This window comes from Xyrauchen texanus, chromosome 22 (assembly GCF_025860055.1).
Source record: "Xyrauchen texanus isolate HMW12.3.18 chromosome 22, RBS_HiC_50CHRs, whole genome shotgun sequence".
Classification (NCBI taxonomy): domain Eukaryota; kingdom Metazoa; phylum Chordata; class Actinopteri; order Cypriniformes; family Catostomidae; genus Xyrauchen; species Xyrauchen texanus.
Window position 1 is genome coordinate 14,323,515 of NC_068297.1, and position 20,841 is coordinate 14,344,355.

General features: G+C 37.6%; 1 protein-coding gene across 4 annotated transcripts in view; it reads left to right on the top strand.

Annotated features, from left to right (window-relative positions):
- The window catches only part of ltbp1 (latent transforming growth factor beta binding protein 1), a 131,997-nt gene that overhangs the window by 75,656 nt on the left and 35,500 nt on the right, over window positions 1-20,841 (top strand). Inside the window, exons 11-19 of one of the 4 annotated variants that reach the window (XM_052153356.1) lie at window positions 1,693-1,860; window positions 4,020-4,235; window positions 7,877-7,896; window positions 9,310-9,409; window positions 10,436-10,522; window positions 11,325-11,450; window positions 14,873-14,998; window positions 17,988-18,104; window positions 18,917-19,039. In XM_052153356.1, coding sequence (XP_052009316.1) covers window positions 1,693-1,860; window positions 4,020-4,235; window positions 7,877-7,896; window positions 9,310-9,409; window positions 10,436-10,522; window positions 11,325-11,450; window positions 14,873-14,998; window positions 17,988-18,104; window positions 18,917-19,039 — 1,083 coding nt within the window. Of the gene's footprint in view, window positions 1-1,692; window positions 1,861-4,019; window positions 4,236-7,876; window positions 7,897-9,306; window positions 9,410-10,435; window positions 10,523-11,324; window positions 11,451-14,872; window positions 14,999-17,987; window positions 18,105-18,916; window positions 19,040-20,841 lie in introns of all 4 variants that reach the window. The other 3 variants (XM_052153355.1, XM_052153358.1, XM_052153357.1) reach the window with 3 other exon arrangements.

Consider the following 20,841-nt stretch of genomic DNA (forward strand, 5'->3'; position numbering starts at 1 on the left):
TAAAGACATATATAAAAAAATGTATCGATTAATTCAGCTAATAGCTTCAGCTTGAACCTTTAAGTAACAGGAAGCCATTCTAAATAGTAGAGCTAGCAGCATGGTTTAACATGGCTTCTAACACTATCTGTGGCTGCCAAAGAGAAATATGTACTTCTGTTCAGGTACAAACATGTAACAGTGAGGTTGAAATGTGCTGGCATAATTTCTGGAGTCGGTCAGTGTGGCACAGATGAACTCAAGAATTCTCTGTGATTTAATTATTTAACCTGAGTTTGCTGTCTTTGTTATTGTGATAAATATAGAGACTGAACCTTCCACGGAAGGCAGAGCTTGCCAAATTACACCCCTAGAACATGCTGTCATGTCCTTTTTTTCAGTGAAGATCAGAGAGTTCTTTTAGTCCTTTAAGCTCTCAGTCTTTTAGCTTAAGGATAGTGTATTGGTTGAACACAGGACAAGGTCCATCAGCAATAGTCTGCTCTTGTCTGGCAAATATAATGTTGCTAATTTATATATTATTATATAGTCATACTGTATATATTTTGATTAAAAAACAAAAATCCCCAAATCTTTCCCCAAAAAAGTGAATGTTGGAAGAGAATATCAGTCTGCAATTCTTGCAAGTCTTTTACACATCAACAGCAACTTGTTCTTCATACATTCCTATTCTTTCACTAAATCACATTCACCCACTAAATATGTCAAGTTGGAACTTTACTATTATTACTTTATTTGTCCTGGATTATGTTCAGTCAAGCATTGTGTCACTGTAGTTTAAGAATGAGGGGAAAGTTTGTGGGTTTTTTATGTGAAAATGAAGAATGTTCTGCTGTAATTAGTGGTTTTACTTTTGATTAATGTCATTTTGATATTCAATTTATTTAAACATACATCTAATATTAACTGCCTTCTGATACATTAACATTTGTGTGTAACCTTTCTCACATGCTTTCTGCTGCACTGACTACTTTGTGCTTTGTTAGGTGTGCTTTGTATGTCTTTTTTTAAAACTCCTTGTTGTCTCAGAATTTTCTTTTCTCTTAACAATCGTATTTCTTTCCATAAACAGTTTTAGACATTGTGTCCCTTCCGATTCTTTTTTTATTGTGGTTGTAGAGGCAGTTGTTCTTTTTTGTGGTGTTTTAGTAGTGCTTAGATTGAACCAGGGTGCAAATTGCCTTTTCCCCACACATACCAATAGTGAGTGAAGAAAATGTACTAGCCATAAATACTTGCATTATGCATATTTTTTATTTATATATATTTATTTATATTTGTGTCATAACATTTAGCTATTTGTCTTTGCATATTTGCAGCAAACAGTGGAGGTCATTGCATTACTAAAAGCATCATATAGTAGTCTCTATGTAAAATTGTACCTCTCATAAAAACAATTATATACACATTTTGGTGGTTAAGTGCATGTAAAATAACACGTGTCGCCACTGGGATAAAGTCATATCATCAGTTCATAACAAAGTTACCAGCCAAAGTGCCCAGTAACATTTTATTTACTCATCCAAAGCCACATTTAAGTCACATTTTGCTCTTGGCGAGTATTCATTTAGGACCCTGGATGGAACACATGGTGAAGGGAATCTCTTTCTCTTTTGTTCTCTCTTTCCCATGTTTGTGTTACATGCCGCACACACTACCCTTCCTCTCTTCTTCCACCTCCACGATAACCAGCCGAAACACCTGCTCTTCCTGAGGAGAAGGGTGCTTGCTTCCGATTCGTCAGTTTGGGGACGCAGTGCTTGCACCCGGTGTCCACTCAGCTGAGTAAACAGTTGTGCTGTTGTAGTGTGGGCAAGGCTTGGGGTCCTCGCTGTGACCGCTGCCCACTACCTGGGACAGGTAAGCTTCCTGAGACACACCTCTCCCCTCAACAATGCCCCCTATCGTTTCCACCTAAAAAACTCAACCTCAACTTGTGTCATTCCCTCTCTGTCCTGCACTCCTTTGTGGTTTGCATGTGTGTTCCACAGCTCTGCTATTTAGTTGCTTTTACATGCCATCACTCTGTTTTTGGTTGTTCTAGATTTTAAAAAATAGATTTTTCTTTTCCATACACAACTCTTACCTTTATTTTACCTTTCAACATAAACTGTGATGAAGTGAAGTGTCCGCATTTTGCTTTATATAACTGTTAGGTAAGGAAAGTGGTCCAAAAATGTAGCACCATCCATACTTTTAATGTCAAAATTAAAAATTATGAGATTTTTGTTGATGTTAAGCTACTTTTGTTTAGTGATTTTCCTTTGTTTATTTAAATACATTTGAATGGCTTCACTGACACACAGTTTATGTGTGGGGTTTTATTTTTATTTGTTTATTTATTTAAAATAACTTTTTGGATTATGTGGTGAAGTAATCAAAAATCAATCAATAGGGAAATGTAAGCTTAACAACAAGTGGCTTGAAAATAATGAGTTCTCAGACTGGGTAAAACCATTTAACATGGGTATGGAATTTGGCGCGGGATTGCAGGTATTGCGCACAGTTTTAATAATTCCTGTATGTTCATTGTTCATAATGCAAGGAATTCCAGGTAAACCAATCCATACAGATAAAAAATATAAATTAATATTCAAAAATATGTTTAAAACTGCACGAGTAAATCAGCTCTTCAGTCTCTCTCTCTCTCTCTCTCTCTCTCTCTCTCTCTCTCTCTCTCTCTATCTATCTATCTATCTATCTATCTATCTATCTATCTATCTATCTATCTATCTATCTATCTATCTATCTATCTATCTATCTATCTATCTATCTATCTATCTCGTGCAGCCAGCATTCAGCAGTATATTAAACGCTTGAGTTTAGTGTGAGTGTACATTGTTGTCGCATATTTACTGAACGTAAGATGTTACAGATGTCTAAACCTTCATAAACCTGTTAATCTGACATGCAAATGGTGCTATACCTAATCTCTGTAAACAAGCTATGTGATAAAACTATCACTCCTGTTTATAATCAACAAAGCTCTCAACATTGCAAAGGTTGGATTTGTCTAGTTTTTCCAACTTTCACAACGTGGTGCTTCCTCATATTACAGCACCTTTGACAAGAAAGACAGAAATAGCTAAAATGCTTTGTGTAAAGCTACCAGAACTACTCAGCTGGATGGTTACATCTTTATTTCATTGTCTGATGTATACAGGTATTCATAATTAATTTATTATATTGTATTATATTATATTATATTATTGAAAAACACATAAATGCACAATGCAATATAATACAAATGTCCAGATTCATCCAATTAGCCTCAGTGTTTGTACACTGATCAGCCACAACATTAAAACCACCTGCCTAATATTATGTAGTTCCCCCTTGTGCCACCAAATCAGCACCAACCCGCATCTCAGAATAGCATTCTGAGATAATATTCTTCTTACCACAATTGAACAGTGCGGTTATCTGAGTTACTGTAGACTTTATCAGTTTGAACCGATGAGGTCAACAGAGAATGGCCAGACTGTTTCGAACCGACAAAATCTACAGTAACTCAGATAACCACTCTGTACATTTGTGGTGAGAAGAATAGCATCTCAAAATGCTACGCTGAGATGTGGGTTGGTGTTGTTTGGCGGCACGAGGGGGACTTGCATAATATTAGGCAGGTGGTTTACTATTGTGGCTGATCGGTATATATTGAATTGCTAATTAATTATTTAATTTGTTTTTAAACCATTTGTTTCATTGAGAAAGTAGTCTTACATTTTTATTTTATTTGGCCTTAAATGGTCTTAAAAAGTCTTACAGTTTATTCATTTGAACCTGCAGATACCCTGTAATTGTATTTTCTTGTTTATTGTTCATTGTTGGACTTTAGTGCAGAGTGCTTTCTGCAGAGTAGCTATTTTATAGATAGATACAGAAAGATGGACGGACAGACAGACAGAGAGTTGGGTGGATGGATGGATGGATGGATGGATAGATAGATAGTTAGACAAATAGATAGACATATAGATATGCTGTGAACATGTTGAAAGTTCTCTCTTTCTCTCTCATAGCTGCGTTTAAAGAGATTTGTCCTGGAGGAATGGGTTACCATGTCACCACGCCATATATTTACAAGCCCAAACCCCCTGCTGGACATGGCCAGACAGACGATCAAGGGCAGAACAATCCTACCATCAGACATCAAGTGCCTGTCGACCCTCCGATGCCCTTACCCACCCTTCTGCCACCTGTGGAAGCTCACAGCTTCACTGAGAGGCAGGCACCTGGTGAGTCACATAAGTTATTAACCATGAACACCTGGAACACTATTCAGAAAGAGGAGATAATAGCAAGTAAAAAAGTCCCTTAGATATTTTATCATCTCTATTCTCTTATCTTTAGGCTGTTTCAGATATCAGTTTTGGACATTTTGCTTACACTATAGAATGTCATCCTTTTTTGTGAAATATATCTGTCCACAGTGTTATTACTGTGTACTGGAAGTTGCTTTGGATACAAGCTGCTAAATGACAAGTAACCAAAGGTGCATGTCCATCACCAGGCTGAATGGTTACCATTGTTGAATCATGCCATTCTGTATCAATCTGGGCTCATGGACACAGTCACGGTTTCTTTTTAATTGTGGTGCTGTGAAATCAGGATTAGAATGACAATAACTGCCAAGTGAATAATCATGATTTGCCATTTCACTAAAGCATCCGACCAGCATAGATCTCCTTTCCTGAGTATGGGTAGCTAACCGTGTTGAGAAATCCATGCGGGGAAGTGTTTGTAATCGTACTGTACCACACAGTTTTATAGTGGAATTGCTACTGGTACTAGGGCTGCAACTAACGATTATTTTAATAATCGATTAATCTAACGATTATTAGAACGATTATTCGGCGATTATTGCAATGATTAATCATTAGCTCGTAACCAATTATTCAGCATGTGCCCCGACTTAAAAGGATGTATTAAACGTGCTTACTAACAATAAAGTAGGCAAAATCATCTTTTAAAAATACCTCTAAAAAAATAAAAATGCTTTTTATTAAGTTTAATTCAGTAAAGAAATTCACTGCAAAAAATCCTATTGTTATCAAGTGTTTTTGTCTTTTTTCCATTTATCCATCCTTAAACCAAGTTACATTTACTTGAGAAGCAACATATAAGCTATTTAGACTTGCTTTATATCTTTAATATAAGTGTATTTTGTATATAAGTGTATTTAATTTTTTCACTTGTTTATACTTCTGCGAGTGCAGTAAAGACAAAATATACTTCTATTCAAGATATATTCTCTAAAAGCAAATCTAAATATCTTATATGCTGCTTCTCAGGTGAATGCATCTTTTTTTAAATGACTAGATATTTTTTTTTATTTTTATTTTTTTATATATTATATTCAACATTCTCAGATAACAACTTTTTCTTCTGCAGTATAGCTGCTGAAGTAAATGTACGTTGTTTTAAAGGAGTTTTAGATATATATATATATTGGAAAACAAGCCAAAACAAATAATAAACGTATATTGTTGCTGTGTATAATGGGGCAAAGACTTCCTCTCTCACCTTTCTGTTCACGTCAATCAATTTGAACTCACTAAAAAAACTAACACTCTCTTATTAATAAAGCTGTGTATTGCCAATTTTCTTCACAATAAGAAATGCACAGTGAAATATACGTATTAGGCTTCAATAAATCGTGAGCCATCACATTATAATCTAGCTGGATTAAGCGTCCATGCTTGAGGGCAGTTTCAGTCTCTCCCCCTTAGATCGGGACATTCACGCAACTCATAGAAGAGGTGCTGACCGTACAGAGAAATGCCAGTTTCAGAGTTGGTAGTTATTTACATTAGCTGCTTCTGTATTATTTGAACTTTAAAAAAAGCTATAACGCATTAAATATAACTGCATTTAAAGATGTAACTTCGGGGTGTTTCCTTTAAAGATGCTCGACACGCAAACTTTGCTTCAGCGGAGCTCCAGCTCCAGCTCCACTTATTCCACAAAGACAGTGCTTCTGTATTTACTTATTTTGTATTTTTGCATTATAATTCCCTCATACTTTGCGATCTACATCACCTGAAGCTGTTTGGAAAGTTTAGTGCATCTGGACTGTGAGCTGTGTACTTCTTCCTCTCCTCAGTCAGGCGCGAACTGCAGTGCTGCTCTCGCACTTCATCATTAGAGTTTAATGTGATCTCATGTTACATTAAATAAGATCAAATGACTATTTGACAACGAAAAGTTTTGTCAACAATTTTTATTGTCAAAGTTGTCAATAACATCGATTAATCGCTTCAGCTCTAATTGGTACTGTTACTTACTTTCGGCTTACTCGCTGATGGTTTAGGGTGCCACTGATTGTTGTGATACTGTTCAGTGTGTCAGCTACTCCAATGTATTGTAGCCTACTGTTTGTAATAATAATTTTTTTTTTTAAATTGCTATTCTGCTACGTTGAGTCTGTTACCTATGTTAAATACCACAAACAAAAACACTTTTGGAAAATTACTAGGTTTGCGTTTGTGATCCAAAGTTTGTTCACATGACACTGCCTGAATGCAGTTTTATACCTAAAAGCTAGACATAACACTGGCAAAATCACACCAGGTAACCTTTTTTAACTGTTTCACTTCCTTCCCGATCCTCTCTTTCTACGCCTCTTTTAACTGTCATCACATCCAAACTTGTGGACCTCGCATTGGTCTGGCAATGACTGAGATGGACAAAATGTAGCCAAGACTCTGTTGTTCCTATTGAAAGTGAATACACAGGTCAGTCATCTCTTTGGCAGAGAAAGATAGAGCTAGCGAGTCATTAGTGTTGCTGCCATTACTTCCACCTTGCAAACCAAAGTCAAAATTGATGAAGGATTCCAAAAGATCAGCGCATCACATCATATTTTTTCCTTTCAATGCTCTCTCACAAAATGAACTGCACAGATTTTTATAGCCTCTCTGCAAAAAGCAGCCCATAAAAGCTTTGTGCAGCTGAAAAGTGCAGTGGAGGTTGGCCAGCTTCTGAGAGAAAGAATTTGTCCTTGGTCTTTATTAAGTTTTTGTCCTGTTGCTGGGAAACCTGGTCATAGCTTTAAAAGTCACTTTTCAAAATTGCTCTGTTGAAGGATTTCATCTTGATTGGTTGTGGTTGTGCAGACAATTATATATCTGAATACGAAACAATAATAAAAAAAATCTATTTGTGAATACAAACAGATAATTTTCACAAATTGATTTTTTTGTATTGTTTGTATTCAGATATATAATTGTCTGCATTGGACTGGACATTTTGGTCATTCGGTCTATTTATGTACTTGACAGATACATAAATTAATTTTTGTGCTTTTTTTTAAATTGTTGGTCAACAAAGTTTCAGATAGACTTCTTTGTCTATTGCATCGGGTCTTACTACTTTTTCCACCATGCTGAACAACAACAAAATACAAAATTAAGATGTCTTGTCAAATGAATTGCTCTTTTAAAACATGTGGCAAAATGTTTTTATGGAATTCTAAATATTGATTGATTTTTTTTAATGAATCACAAATGCATCTTCCACACAGAAACAGACACTGTCTCCCTGTTTCTGAAAGGTAGATAGTTTGGTACTGTTTTTTTAACCAGACAGAAATTCACCATGAACATTGTTGAAACAAATTTCTGTCTGATGAATTGGACTGCCGAATGTCACGTAGTAAATAACAAAATTAAAAATAATAATCATACATTTGTATATAGTTATTACTGAATTTCGATTAGTGTAAAATTTTTTCAATTGAAATATTTAAAAGAAAATAGTCATGCAACTATTGTGTTTTCATGATTGATCATTGCTACAACTTCTGCGTGCTCTAGAACTTATAATCATTGATACTATTGTCATTTTTTTTTTATATGACATAATTGGTCTGCTGTAGTACCCACAGTCCCGCAGCAGGTAGGTTGGGTTTGATTCAGCAGTTTAGATCTGTTGTGTATTCGCTGCACAGCTGATGCCGATGCTTTCACGCACACACATCAATGCAGCAAGCAAACATGCAGCAACGCACAACTGCAGCTAAACTTTACCTGTGTGAATGCGTGCAGAAACTCAAAGCATCAACATGCCATCATCACTACTGCATGACTGCTCTATGAACTCAGAATTCTGCTCCTAAATAACTTACAGTATGCGTGTTTGTGTGTCCTTCGCTTTGTGTATGACAGTTGTGAATGTTTGTGTGTTTAATGTGATCATATTCTGCCAATCGATGTGAAGAGTGAGGAAGAGATATTTGTTTAATTTAAGCTTTAGATTTAAAGTCAACATGAATTAAAGACAACATTACTTTATTTACTTTTTTATGCATGTACCTGTTCTTATTGTGTACAATAACAGGTGCACATTATTCCCCCAATAATGTATTTGTAATCTTTAATGCAAATGTAATAATTGTCTCTCCCTCTGACTCAACTTTCCGCTGAAGTCACTTAGACTGCAGGGGATGTTGGATATTGTTAACAATTGCCAAATAGTTATTTTGGCATTGTCTTAGCAATCTTGCTTTTAGGTCTGGCTGCATTCAAATTTTGTTAGTCTAAAACTGTTGACGAATATTTGCTTTTATTACACAGGATTGGTCTAAACATGCACAAATATATTGTTCAGCTAGGTCGTTTTTTCAAGAGAGAGAATAAAGTCATAATGCGCCAACATTTTCAACTGATAAGAGAAAAGGAAAAAAAACAAAAAACTATTTAAAAAGAGTAATAAACTAAAATGAGCACTATAATTATGTAATTATAGAGGGTCTTGTTGCATGATCAGGTCTTTGAAGAGCTCTTCATAGCTCAGTTTAGGAAATGCATGGTTTCCGGATGAGATATGGAGGCTCATTTTAGTGTTTCTGGTCTATGTGTGGATCAAAGCGCTTCTCATTTCACCCTCCAACAGCATGTAATGCTCTACTCCCAAAACCTTAACTGTCAAGAGAGTTGCTGTGTTTGTGTGAGTGTGTGACAGAGAGAGAGAGAGAGAGAGAGAGAGAGAGAGAGAGCAGGATTTGAGATCTGAAATTGTGTCTTGCTTTCTTCCACTCAACTGTAAAGGTTTTTTAAAGCTCTGCCCACTTTAACGCTCCTTGCAATCAGAACGTATCTAACTGCAGAGCTCAATCGAGCATGATCGCCCTGCACAAGCAAGAGAAAGACAAAACAGACAAGCAGAAGCAGACTGAATTGCTTAACCTTTTGCGTTAAATGCCCCAAAATTTGCCAGATCTTATTATGGATCAGTTGCTTACTGTATGTGTGTATGTTTGTCTGTGTGTGTATATGTGTCTGTCCTTTGTTTCTTATTTATTTGAAGGAGATTTTTACCCATATGGGTGTTGACAGGGCTGTACTACAGCCCGGACAAGCCCAGCTGTCACCTGGGGTTTCTACAATCAGGATGGAGCCTGCCCTCCCAGGTCTCAATCCCACTTGAACATGAATATCCCTGAAAACACCATTTCACATGCCCCTCATCATACACCTGTCCACTTATGTCTCTTCTACACATGTCCTCTGTCCTCCTATCACACTGCAAACTCTTGTCTCTATCTGTCTGTTGCCTTCCAAACATCCATCCACCTTTCTACTTGGTCCCCTCCAAACACCTTTGGCCATAGATTTATGTAATCTGCCCACTTGTGACGGTTGAAGCAAAGATGGTCACCACTAATCTGTGACGTATCGGCACAATTGAGCCACATGCTTTTTTGCCTATTTGTACAAATTTAACACACTAAAAAATAACATTATCTGCTAAGAACATATGTCGATGCGATTGAAAAAAACTGTAAAATGAAAACAGGCTGCTGGTATAAATCACGGGACACTTAGACGTTCAGGAAAAGTTGGATCACTTACAAATACTGTACCTGTCTGCTGTCTACATGTTCCTATCCAAACAATTGTTCACCTTTTACTCTACAAACATGTATCCACCAGTTTACCTGTTCCTTTCCAAATACCTGTCCACCTTTAACCTCCAAACACCTATCTACTTCTGGAAACTTGTCCACCTTTCCCTTTTCAAACATCTGTCCACCTCCAAACACTTTCCACCTGTCTCTCTATCCCGTCCACACACTGTCTTCTGTCTATCAGTTCTCCTCTTATAGTAAACAAAGAGTTCTAATGTTTTTGTGACCTGAATGGAGCCATTTAAATAACATTAAGTTGTTAATTTCATCTCATCTATTGAAGTGGCCTTAACTGTCACGTCCAGAAGGTGACATTGATGTGTTGATTTGTGATCTGCTGCAGTGCTGCAAGACAATTCAGTATTCAGTGTCTATTTAGCATTTTCAGAAAGATTCTTTGAAATTTTGACAATTCTTGCTGAGTTTTATCTCATCCATGACACACTACAGAACTTAGTGGATTGTGGAACTTTTTTTTTTTTACATACTCTCTCCTCCTATGCTCCCTTGTTCCTTATCACTCTCCAGAGGTGGTAGAGAAGGTGTCACCTCCTGCCCCAGTGGAAATTCTGCCTTCCAGTGCAAGTCAGGACATCTCCCCAACACAGCTGGCTGGTGAGTCCCATCTGTCCGTCCATCCATCAATCCATCATTTTTAACTTGATTCTTCTCATTTCAAATGAAGATTACTCGAGAGAGTAATGGAGACATTATTGCAACTGGAATGGACAGTAAACACCAATCTTTTGGGTTCATCTTTTTCTGTCCTTCTCCTCTCTTCTTTCGGTGGGCATATTTCAAGACCATGTCTATTTACAGATGCTATTCTGTAGTTTTAATTGAGGAAAGCTCCATTAAACTGAGTTGCTCTATGAAACTTTATTGGATGTGTTGGTGTCTTTGACCTCCTTCTGACTCTTCATCTAAAATGTATTTTTGTTATAAAATTTCCAGGAAGTGCTAAGCAGAATGTCCCATGCTTTAACAGGTCAGGACAGGCCACAAAAAGCAAGGGACCAATTAAGAAGTTGCAAAGATATTTTAGTTCTTCTTTCCAAACAGACATCCAACACCCCAAACACCCCCCCACCCCTTAATAAACTAAGTTATGTAATCCGCATTCTCCAGAAACATGTTTGCTTTAGCCATTCTTTCATTCACGCAGAGAATGAAAGATTCATATCAGAACAGCCTCTTTATAGCCCATAAACATCTGCTTCCAATAAGTGATGTAATATGCAAGTTATTTGTTTACTTAAGAGTCCATGTAGCTATTCATGTATTTGCCCATTATGTTTATTTAATGCACTGCTTACATTTTGTTAATGCAAAAAATTACCTCACTCTCTCCTTCCTTCTCCCTCTTTCTCTCCCTGTGTTTCTCTTTCTTTCTCTATCTCTCTCTCTCTCATTTCAGAGGTTGACGAGTGCCAAGTGAGTCGTGATATTTGTGGTGCGGGAATCTGTTATAACACCCCTGATAGCTATATGTGCATTTGTGACGATGGCTTTAGAATGGACAGTGAAGTCACTACATGTGTAGGTGAGAGGTCAAAGGTTAAACTAGCAATGTTTATACTGTAGTTGCAACTAGCCACTGTGTTATTAAAACTATGAAGTGGATTTCAAATATGTATGCATATATAACACAACTAGAAGTGTCATGTGCATGAAACTGAGGGTGAACATGTCATTTTATGTGTATTGTGATTGCAATCTTTGGTAATTAAATGTCATGATTATTGTAGGTTAATAATAATAATATTTTGGCTAAAATGCTGTGGCAGAAATCACACGTTTCCATTATTAAGTCTGATGGAGTTGCACCTTTTACAGATCATCTCTCATTCCCCCTAGTATAGTTGAAAATTGTATAACTTTTTTCCCCATGGATCACAAAAAAGTGTTATTGAACAAATTTACCCCCAAAAGTATAGATACACTGGCAGCCAAAAGTGTACAGATTTTGCTGTTTAGGAAGGAAATTGGTACTTTTATTGGTACGGGGGGGTGATGTGACGTGAGCGTAAACAACCAATTTATATACGCTACCGTTGCCGTGTTGTTCGTCTGGACAAACATATGCTTACCCTGGATCAACTGCCGAAGCCTACACAGGGCGAGAAATACTAACACAGTCACGGCCCTGTCCAGGAATGCAGAAAGGCAAGGTCTTACCAAGGGCTGAACATGCGGCGGCAGATTGCCGTTGCCAAGGATGCCATATGCCCCAGGAGCCTCTGAAATTGCTTAAGTGGGACTGCCCTTCTCCATTTAAAGACTTTAGGCAGGTCAGCACCAACTGCGCGTGCTCGCTCGTGAGGCGCGCCATCATAGAGACTGAGACCAACTCCAACATGACAAAAGAAATGCTCTGTATTGGGGAGAGCTTGCTCTTTTCCCAGTTGACCTGAAGCCCCACCCTGCCTGAGCACCAGGTCCCTGTGTGCACAAAACAAGTGTCGAGAGTGAGCTAGGATGTGTCTCTGCATCTTGAACGGAAGTCTGGGGAATCGTCCTCATAATCTGTCACAACTGCCCGAGTGTGGGTATCTTTGTGCCACAACTGTCGGCGTATGAGCGGGGAGCCTGCCTCCACAGCGCCATGCCTGCCGTAAATTTGCGGTGTCTGGCGATCTTGACAACGACGGCAGTAAACACTGGGTGTGTGAACCAGGGAGTGAAGAAACCGCTCTTTTTCTGAAAGTGTGGGCAAAATTAGAAGAAAAGGGAACAAAAGGTTCTCCTCCCGGCCCTACACCGGGGGATGGAGTGGTCTTCTTACCAGCTCCAAGTCTGCAGCAGGTATCCACGTCCCTGGGTCACCCATCTGAGGGGTGCTTAGAAGCCTTCCTTCATGATGGGGAGAAACTGCTGTAAAGAGCCATAAATCCAACAGCATGCAGAGGTGAATGGACCGGCAGAGGAATTCAGCTCGCTTAAACATAACTGCTCGGCTCCGAAGAAAAAATGAGTGTTCGCGAGCCAGCTCCTTTTATACCCATATGTCCAGGGGAGTGGCATGCAACTTCCACTCGCCAAATCCCATTGGCCTTTTCTCAAAGATCAGAGGTGTTTGGGGCTCCCAAGGGCGACCCCTAGATTCACTACATTGACACAACTTCTAGTGAGTGACAGACAGGGAACTGAAGATTTCATACAAATGTGTACACTACAGTCTTCAAAGACAAAGGACAACTGGCTCTAACAAGGACAGAAAGAGATGTGGAAAGCCAGATGTACAACTAAACAAGAGGATAAGTACATCAGAGTCTGCAGTTTGAGAAAAAGATGCCTTACATGTCCTCAGCTGACAGCTTCATTGAATTCTACCCGTTCATGAACACCAGTTTCATGTTCAACAGTAAATAGAAGACTCAGGGGTGCAGGCCTTATGGGAAGAATTGCAAAGAAAAACCCACTTTTGAAATAGAAAAACAAAAAAATTTTTTTGAGTGGGCAAAAAAAAACACTGAACATTGGACAACAGATAATTGGAAAAGAGCTTTATGGATCTTAACCCCATTGAGCTGTGGATCAGCATGACTGTAAGGTGCGTGAGAAGTGCCCGACAAGACAGCCACATCTATGGCAAATGCCACAGGAAGCGTGGGGTGAAATGTAATCTGAGTATCAGGTTTTTTTTATTTATTTATTTTTTATTGTAATTGTAATTTTTCATGTCATTAATGTCCTGACTATACACTGTGATCAGTTGAATGCCACTTTGGTGAATACAAGTACCAATTTCTTTCCATAAGAGCAAAATCTGTACATTATCATAATCATCATAAATATATTTTCTTTATACCTTGTTTCAAAGAACTTCATCAATATTTATTTGAATTATTGAAATATGTAAATTTTTACAGGTATAAATCTTTGATACTATGTATGATACAATGTATTTGATACAATGTGTATATGTATACATGGCATAAAATCAGTGGACATGCTGTAGAGCAAAATCTTCTGCTGTTTTCCAGTGGACTTTTTTTAATAGTAGGATCAAATGGGCAGATTAAATTCATATAAAACTTAATTGATAAGAGAAACTTAAGTGTACATTGCCAATTAATTATTAGACACTATGCATACAGATATAAAACCTATTGAATGATAAAGTTTAATTTGCTGAAGTGTAAAATCTCAAAACGATTATTTTCTCTGGCTTCTTGCTGAATGGCAAGGTCCTTCTTTTAGTGTCTATACACAAAATAGTTGCGCATTTACCTATATACTATTTATACACTGCTTTGCCAAAAAAAAAAGTCGTCTTTTGGATTTAAATTATGGTTATGATCTGGGGTGGTCAGGTCTAGACTCAGCAACATTATGCGGCAATAAAATTAAGTCAGCTGAGTACCTGAATGTACTGAATGACCAGGTTATTTCATCAATGGATGTTTTCTTTTCTTACGGCACAGGCATATTCCAGGATGACAATGCCAAGATTTAATGGACTCAAATTGTGAAAGAGTGGTTCAGGGAGCATGAGGAATCATTTCCACATATGATTTGGCCACCACAGAGTCCTGACCTTAACCCCATTGAAAGTCTTTGGGATGTGCTAGAGAAGAATTTACGGAGTGGTTTGACACTCCCGTCGTCAATTCAAGATCTCAAGAATGCAACTCTGGGTGGAAATAAATGTTGTGACCTTGCATAAGGTTGACGAAACAATGCGACAACGAATGCACGCTGTAATCCAAGCTAAAGGCGGTATTGACGACGGGATAGTCAAACCACTCTGTAAAGTCTTCTCCAGCAAATCACCAATTGAAGCAACCCCAGATCATAACCATTATTGAAATCCAAACAGCAACTTTTTTATAAAGTTGGCATATAAAGACTAATACATTATTTTTGAATTACTAAGTTGTTACAAAGTGAATGTGCATCCATGAATTCAGTAATAAATCAATCAGAGCTATTAAATATTGATACCTTAATTATTTTTGACAGATATTGACGAGTGCACAGAGATCCCGAGATTGTGTGCCAATGGTCACTGTCAGAACATTCCAGGCAGTTTCCTGTGTGCGTGCGAGCCTGGCTTCATGATTAACGAGGAGGGCACCAGCTGCTCTGGTAATTGCAACACTATAGCCCACACAAACTCATCCATGTACACACAGACATACACATACACTAACAAGGCTCAGAAGTAGGACTGACACTGTCAATTAACATTTTGGACTGTCAGAATTAGAATTGACTATTTTCAAAATTGTACTTCTTTTTTGTAAGATTTAGCTCTGCATCAACAGTGGCCTAGCAGTAAAGGTTCATTCAGACAAACGATTTAATCACTGAAAGTGGCAGGGTATCTGTGCTGTTGGTTGCTACTAGATGTTTATTCTCGCCAGCTGTATACAGTTGTTTCAGGCAGTGGATCACTGTCTGCACTCCCATTGGCTAGTGCTGCATTATTTTGCTGCTCATTTATGTACATTGGAGCTCTGATAAACTTTGTTACATTGCCAGTGATCACGTTTGCTCATGTCACTGGAAAACGGCAACACACTGTATTTATACAGTAAATTTTCACCTTTTACCATCAACCGTCAATATTTTTCCTCATGTTCTCTTATTGCTCCTCTTCTCTGCTCTATTGGCTCTGATGATATTTGATCGAGAGGGATCAGCACATATGAAGTCTGTTTTTGGTCCTATACCACTATGTGGTCATCCAGATACCAACAGAGCTCTGTCTCTTACTCAGCTCCAAACACATCCTGTATATGTGTCATTATCTGGTTTTGGGGGTTAGCAGATGAGGTAGAAACCAGACTCCCTTCACACAATATAAAGGCAGCCATATATTTTCATATATAAAGAGCCCTTTATGCTGTGTGGAAAATTGTAAGTGGGATATTATAAAGACTACATGTTTATATATATTCCAGGGTTGGGAAGTAACGGGATTACATTCATGTAACGGGATTACATGTTTAAAATACAAAATACAAGTAACTGTATTCCACTATAGTTACTATTTAAATCATTGGTAATTACAAAACCGTTACATTCAAAAAGTGTTTTGATTACTGAAGAGATTACTTTGCATTTTATTGTCATTTGTTTAATTTAATATTTAGTCTTTTCAGATGGAAAACATTTATACATATAAATGATGCGATCAAAAGTGCATTTGAACAGCGGTGAAACACTTTCTTGTGATGTGTTACATTCTAACGAGCAGACAGAGAAGTCAGTTTGGAGCAAGTTTGGAGCAGAAGAAATAGAAATAAACCTTGTTAAATGTCAGCTTTACACTAAGCTAAAAGGCTATTTCTAGCCATTTTACATGCACATTACCCGGCACAATCATATTTTTTATCAAAAAAATTCATGCTGGATCATAATTTCTTTTTTTCTAGCAAGACCTTTGATATTAGGCCAAAAATCTTATTTTTGTTAATAACTTTTGTATTGTTTTACTGTAAAACAATATCTAAAAATCATTAAAACAAGATCAATTTGACTTGTTTGAGAAACAACACTGCATTGGATAGTTTTTCAGAGATTGTATTTTTAACATGTATATTTTTCTTACTGGCAGATATTTAGTCAAAACAAATGAAAAAAATCTATCAGTGCTGAAAAAGTAATCCAAAGAATTTAGAATATGTTACTGACCTTGAGTAATCTAACGAAATATGTTACAAATTACATTTTGCAGCATGTATTTTGTAATCTGTAGTGAAATACATTTTAAAAGTAACCCTCACAACCCGTGTATGTATATATATATATATATATATATATATATATATATATATATATATATATATACACACACACACACACACACACACACACACACACACACACACACACACATAGTCACACTGATCAGCTGCAACATTAAAACCACCTGCCTAATATTGTGTAAGTCCCCCTCGTGCCACCAAAACAGTGCCAACCTGCATCTCAGAAGAGCATTCTGAGATAATATTCTTCTCACCACAATTGTACAGAGCGGTTATCTGAGTTACCATAGATTTGTAATAAAATTGTATTAAAAAGAGAGGCCTGTTATATTTACACTTAACACTTTGTATCCTAAGGGTCTTAATTTGGATTTTGATATCCATCCATTCATGTGACATTTTGGGATAACGTTTACCTTTGATTTGTTTGACTTTGACCTGTGTCTGATATTTGAAGTTTGAAACGTTTTTTCTTTAATTGTGACATTTTCATTCATTTGATTCACTGATGTTTGTGAATTGTTTGTAATTGTGAGAGACTGATGTATGCTTTGCTGATGTTTGAAATAATCTCTAATTAATTGTTCTCATTAAGTGAGACTGAGTGATCATGAGATAATTGACCCTGATTATTAACAGGTGAACATAATGATGTGTTTGGTTGTAACAAATGTACAGTACATAATTGATGTGTGCCTGACGATGATCGTTCTGATTGAATCGTTGCTGTGGTTTTTAGATTAATAAAAGGGAATTTATTAAACAGTGTGCAGATCCTTTTCAGTTTTATTTCATTGTTGTACATCATGACATCGCTATCAGAGAGGGGTTTTGTAGTTTAGATGTTTTTCTTTGAGTAATTTCATTAATAACGGTGTTGTGGAAAGATTGAGAGGTGAAGCCAGACGTTTCCTGTTCTCCTCTCAGTAGGTCAGCAATAACAGCCATCCATAAGAACAGACCCCCCTCTCATACCATCATACCTGACAGATGCTAAGCCTTTACTTCCAAAGAACTGGCTGGAATATCTTTATATTGATTGAGTCTTTCTTTTAGCGTGTTCTCAATTTCAGATTCAATTAAAACGTTTCATTTTTAAGCAATATTGTTATGGCCAAAATTTTACATTTGTATTGACAAAGCATTTGCATCATTGCTGCATGCAATGATAAATTGTGCAGTGTAAAATCATTTGAAATAACAATAGTGCACATAAAGAAATATTAACAAATAAAATGACATATCAGTAGAAATAAAACATTTATTAAAATCAAATTTCAATAAAGAGTGCAGAATACACAAAGAAAGCACCAATTAACAAATTGACCAAAAAAGGAATAAACTTATGTTTTCTCTCTCTGTAGACATTGATGAATGTCAGGATGATGTGTGTCCATCTGGTCTCTGCTATAACAATCTGGGCTCTTTCATATGTTCTCCGTGTCCAGATGGTTTCGAAGGGAGAAATGGCCAGTGCGTCGGTAAGATATTGAATCTCTGTACACATTCACATGTAGCAGATTACACCCAAGTGTTTTGGGTCCTGAAGTGTGGCTGACCTGGGCTAGATTTGCATGTTTTGTAACTCTGTAATTGTAGAAGTTTCCAGCACACTGGGTAATTAAAAACCCTTAACTATAGTGTTTGATTGATTGATTGATTGATTTATTTGTCCTCGAGAGGAAATTTGTTTCCACCATAGGTGCGTACATAATACAGACACACATGTATAACATATTAGAAACATCAACATATAAACATCTACAGAAAAAAAAACAAAAAAACAACAGAGACAGAGAGCATACCTGACGTATCAAAGGCTAATTTCCTATGTATTTAGAGCTCGTATAGATACTAAAAGGGTTTTAGTACTTTTAGATCGTAAGGGTTACTTTTAGATCGTATAGTTCAATTTCAGAAAGTAATTCTTCTGCTTTTTATGTGCTCTGGACATGAATAGAACCTCAAATCATGTGGCTTGCAAGCAATTAGACTTTAGATTGACCATTGGCGGACAAAAAAATCCCATAGACTTACATTGAAAATGGGCTCCAACAACCCTAGAACACACTAGCAACCACACTTTTTGCACAGGCAGACTCCATGCACATTGTTATCAGGTGTGCAATTTGAGGAAATGTGTGCAAATGTTTTTGCCAGTGCTCATAGCTAGTAAGAGATGAGTTTGTTTGTACAATGATCTATGCTGAGCACAGCTACTTTTTGAAGGGTGAGAGCCTTTATGAATGTGTGAGCTCTCAGATGTATTGTGTGTGTGACCTTCTGTGTGCAGATATAGATGAGTGTCGAGATGAAAGAGTGTGCGCTCATGGTCAGTGCTCCAATCGGGAGGGATATTTCCTCTGCACTTGCGATGAAGGGTTCTCACTCACTCTTGATGGCAAGGCCTGCACAGGTACCATCCATTCACCAGCTTTCAGGATTTTTCTAAGATTTTGGTTGTGTATAGAGACTGAAGATTTTGGACAGCAATGCTGCTCATAAGGTTGTAACAAAAAAGGGAGACGAGATTATTGCCAAATGATAACAAACGTATTAAACATAAATGCAAACATGCAATGTTTTGTGAATCAGTGTATATGTCAGTCATTATATCTGCAAATGCATGTTGGCAATGTGGTGTCAATGTCTTTTCAGTCCAACCTAAGTAAACCAACAGAAAGTCCAAAGAATATAGGTGGTACAAATAAGGACGATGCTCATGGTTGAGAACCCCCAGAATGGCCACGATGTCCTCTAGCCAGCACCGTGGTCGTTCTCTGGTAGCCTCATGCCACCTAAATGACTCCTTGAGTGTTCCAACACTTCCCACTCACGAGCCTCATGTGTGCAACCACGCCCCCCTGCAAGCCGAGCCACCTGCGATCTCACACAAAAACATATACTCATAGGCACAGCTTAGCTGGGATGTCACCCACAAGTCCTGTCCACAAAATAAGGGACTCTCTGGATGACAGTCAAAGAGTTTTCATTTTTGTCTGAGCAAAATTTCCTGTGCACTAAGCCCACCCAAGAACATACGTCTATGAAAACAATGAACGTAGTCTTACAAATTATGAGGAGGTTCTTCACCGCTCAACTCCTGCAAAACTGAATGGCCAAAAACTATATACAACTCTCCTGTTGTACCTCGCGAGCTGCAAGCAATAACCATGGTAATGCCCTAACTTGCCAATAGTGGTTTAGCTCAACACAATAAGCACACAGCAATGCTTTCAGGGTTTGATTAAAGCACTCAAGTGCACCCTGACTCTGAGCATGATAAGAGCTTGATTGGTATGTTTCACCTTGAGTAATCAAAAAATTTCAGAAAACATGCGTGAAGTAAATTTGGTTCCTTGATCACGCTGAACAATTTTGGGTATGCCAAATATATAAATTAATTGGAATAAAGCTTTCACAACAGCTTTAATAGTTTAAACTTTCACAGTGGATATGCCACAGGATAACGTGTTGCTTGGCACATCACACTCATCAAATATGCGTTACCCGATTTAGATGTATCTAATGGACCAACACAATCGAATATCAAGTGTTAAAATGGCTTGCTTGAAATAATTATAGGATACAATGATACTGGCCTCAATGGCTTATTTGGTTTACCTATCACTTGACACGTATGACAGGTTTTAATGTATGCCGCAATATCTTTTTTCAAGCCAATAAAATTGTGCAAAATCCGGTCGTAAGTGTTAACTCCCAAATGCCCAGCGATTTCACCATGTGCAATTCCCATCACAACATCTCTAAACTGATTTGGTACTACCACTTGGATTATGGACTCACCGACTGAGCCTTTATTTTGATGGACCCACTTTCTTAAGAGCAGCTCATATTGAGCAAAATATCCACTCACTACACTCACCTCCTCAGATGGAAGAACAGCATCAAACAATGACTGTAAACCAGGATCATTCTATTGTGCAGTCACCAACTCACTAGGAGACAGAGGAGAAAGAGTAGACAAGCCAGGTACAATATACTGGGACAATTAATTTTTTTGCACGGCTCATCGCGCGTCGCCGCACTTGATTTAAATACTTCAGGGAATTTCTGCATCAATTCATCAGGCTTTTCAATTACTGGAGTTGATGCAACTATGGGAGGTGGAGTAACATCTCTCCACACTCACCCTCCAGCCAAATTATTCCCAGTATTACCGCAACTCTATCCACCTGCAATGATGGAGGGACCCCA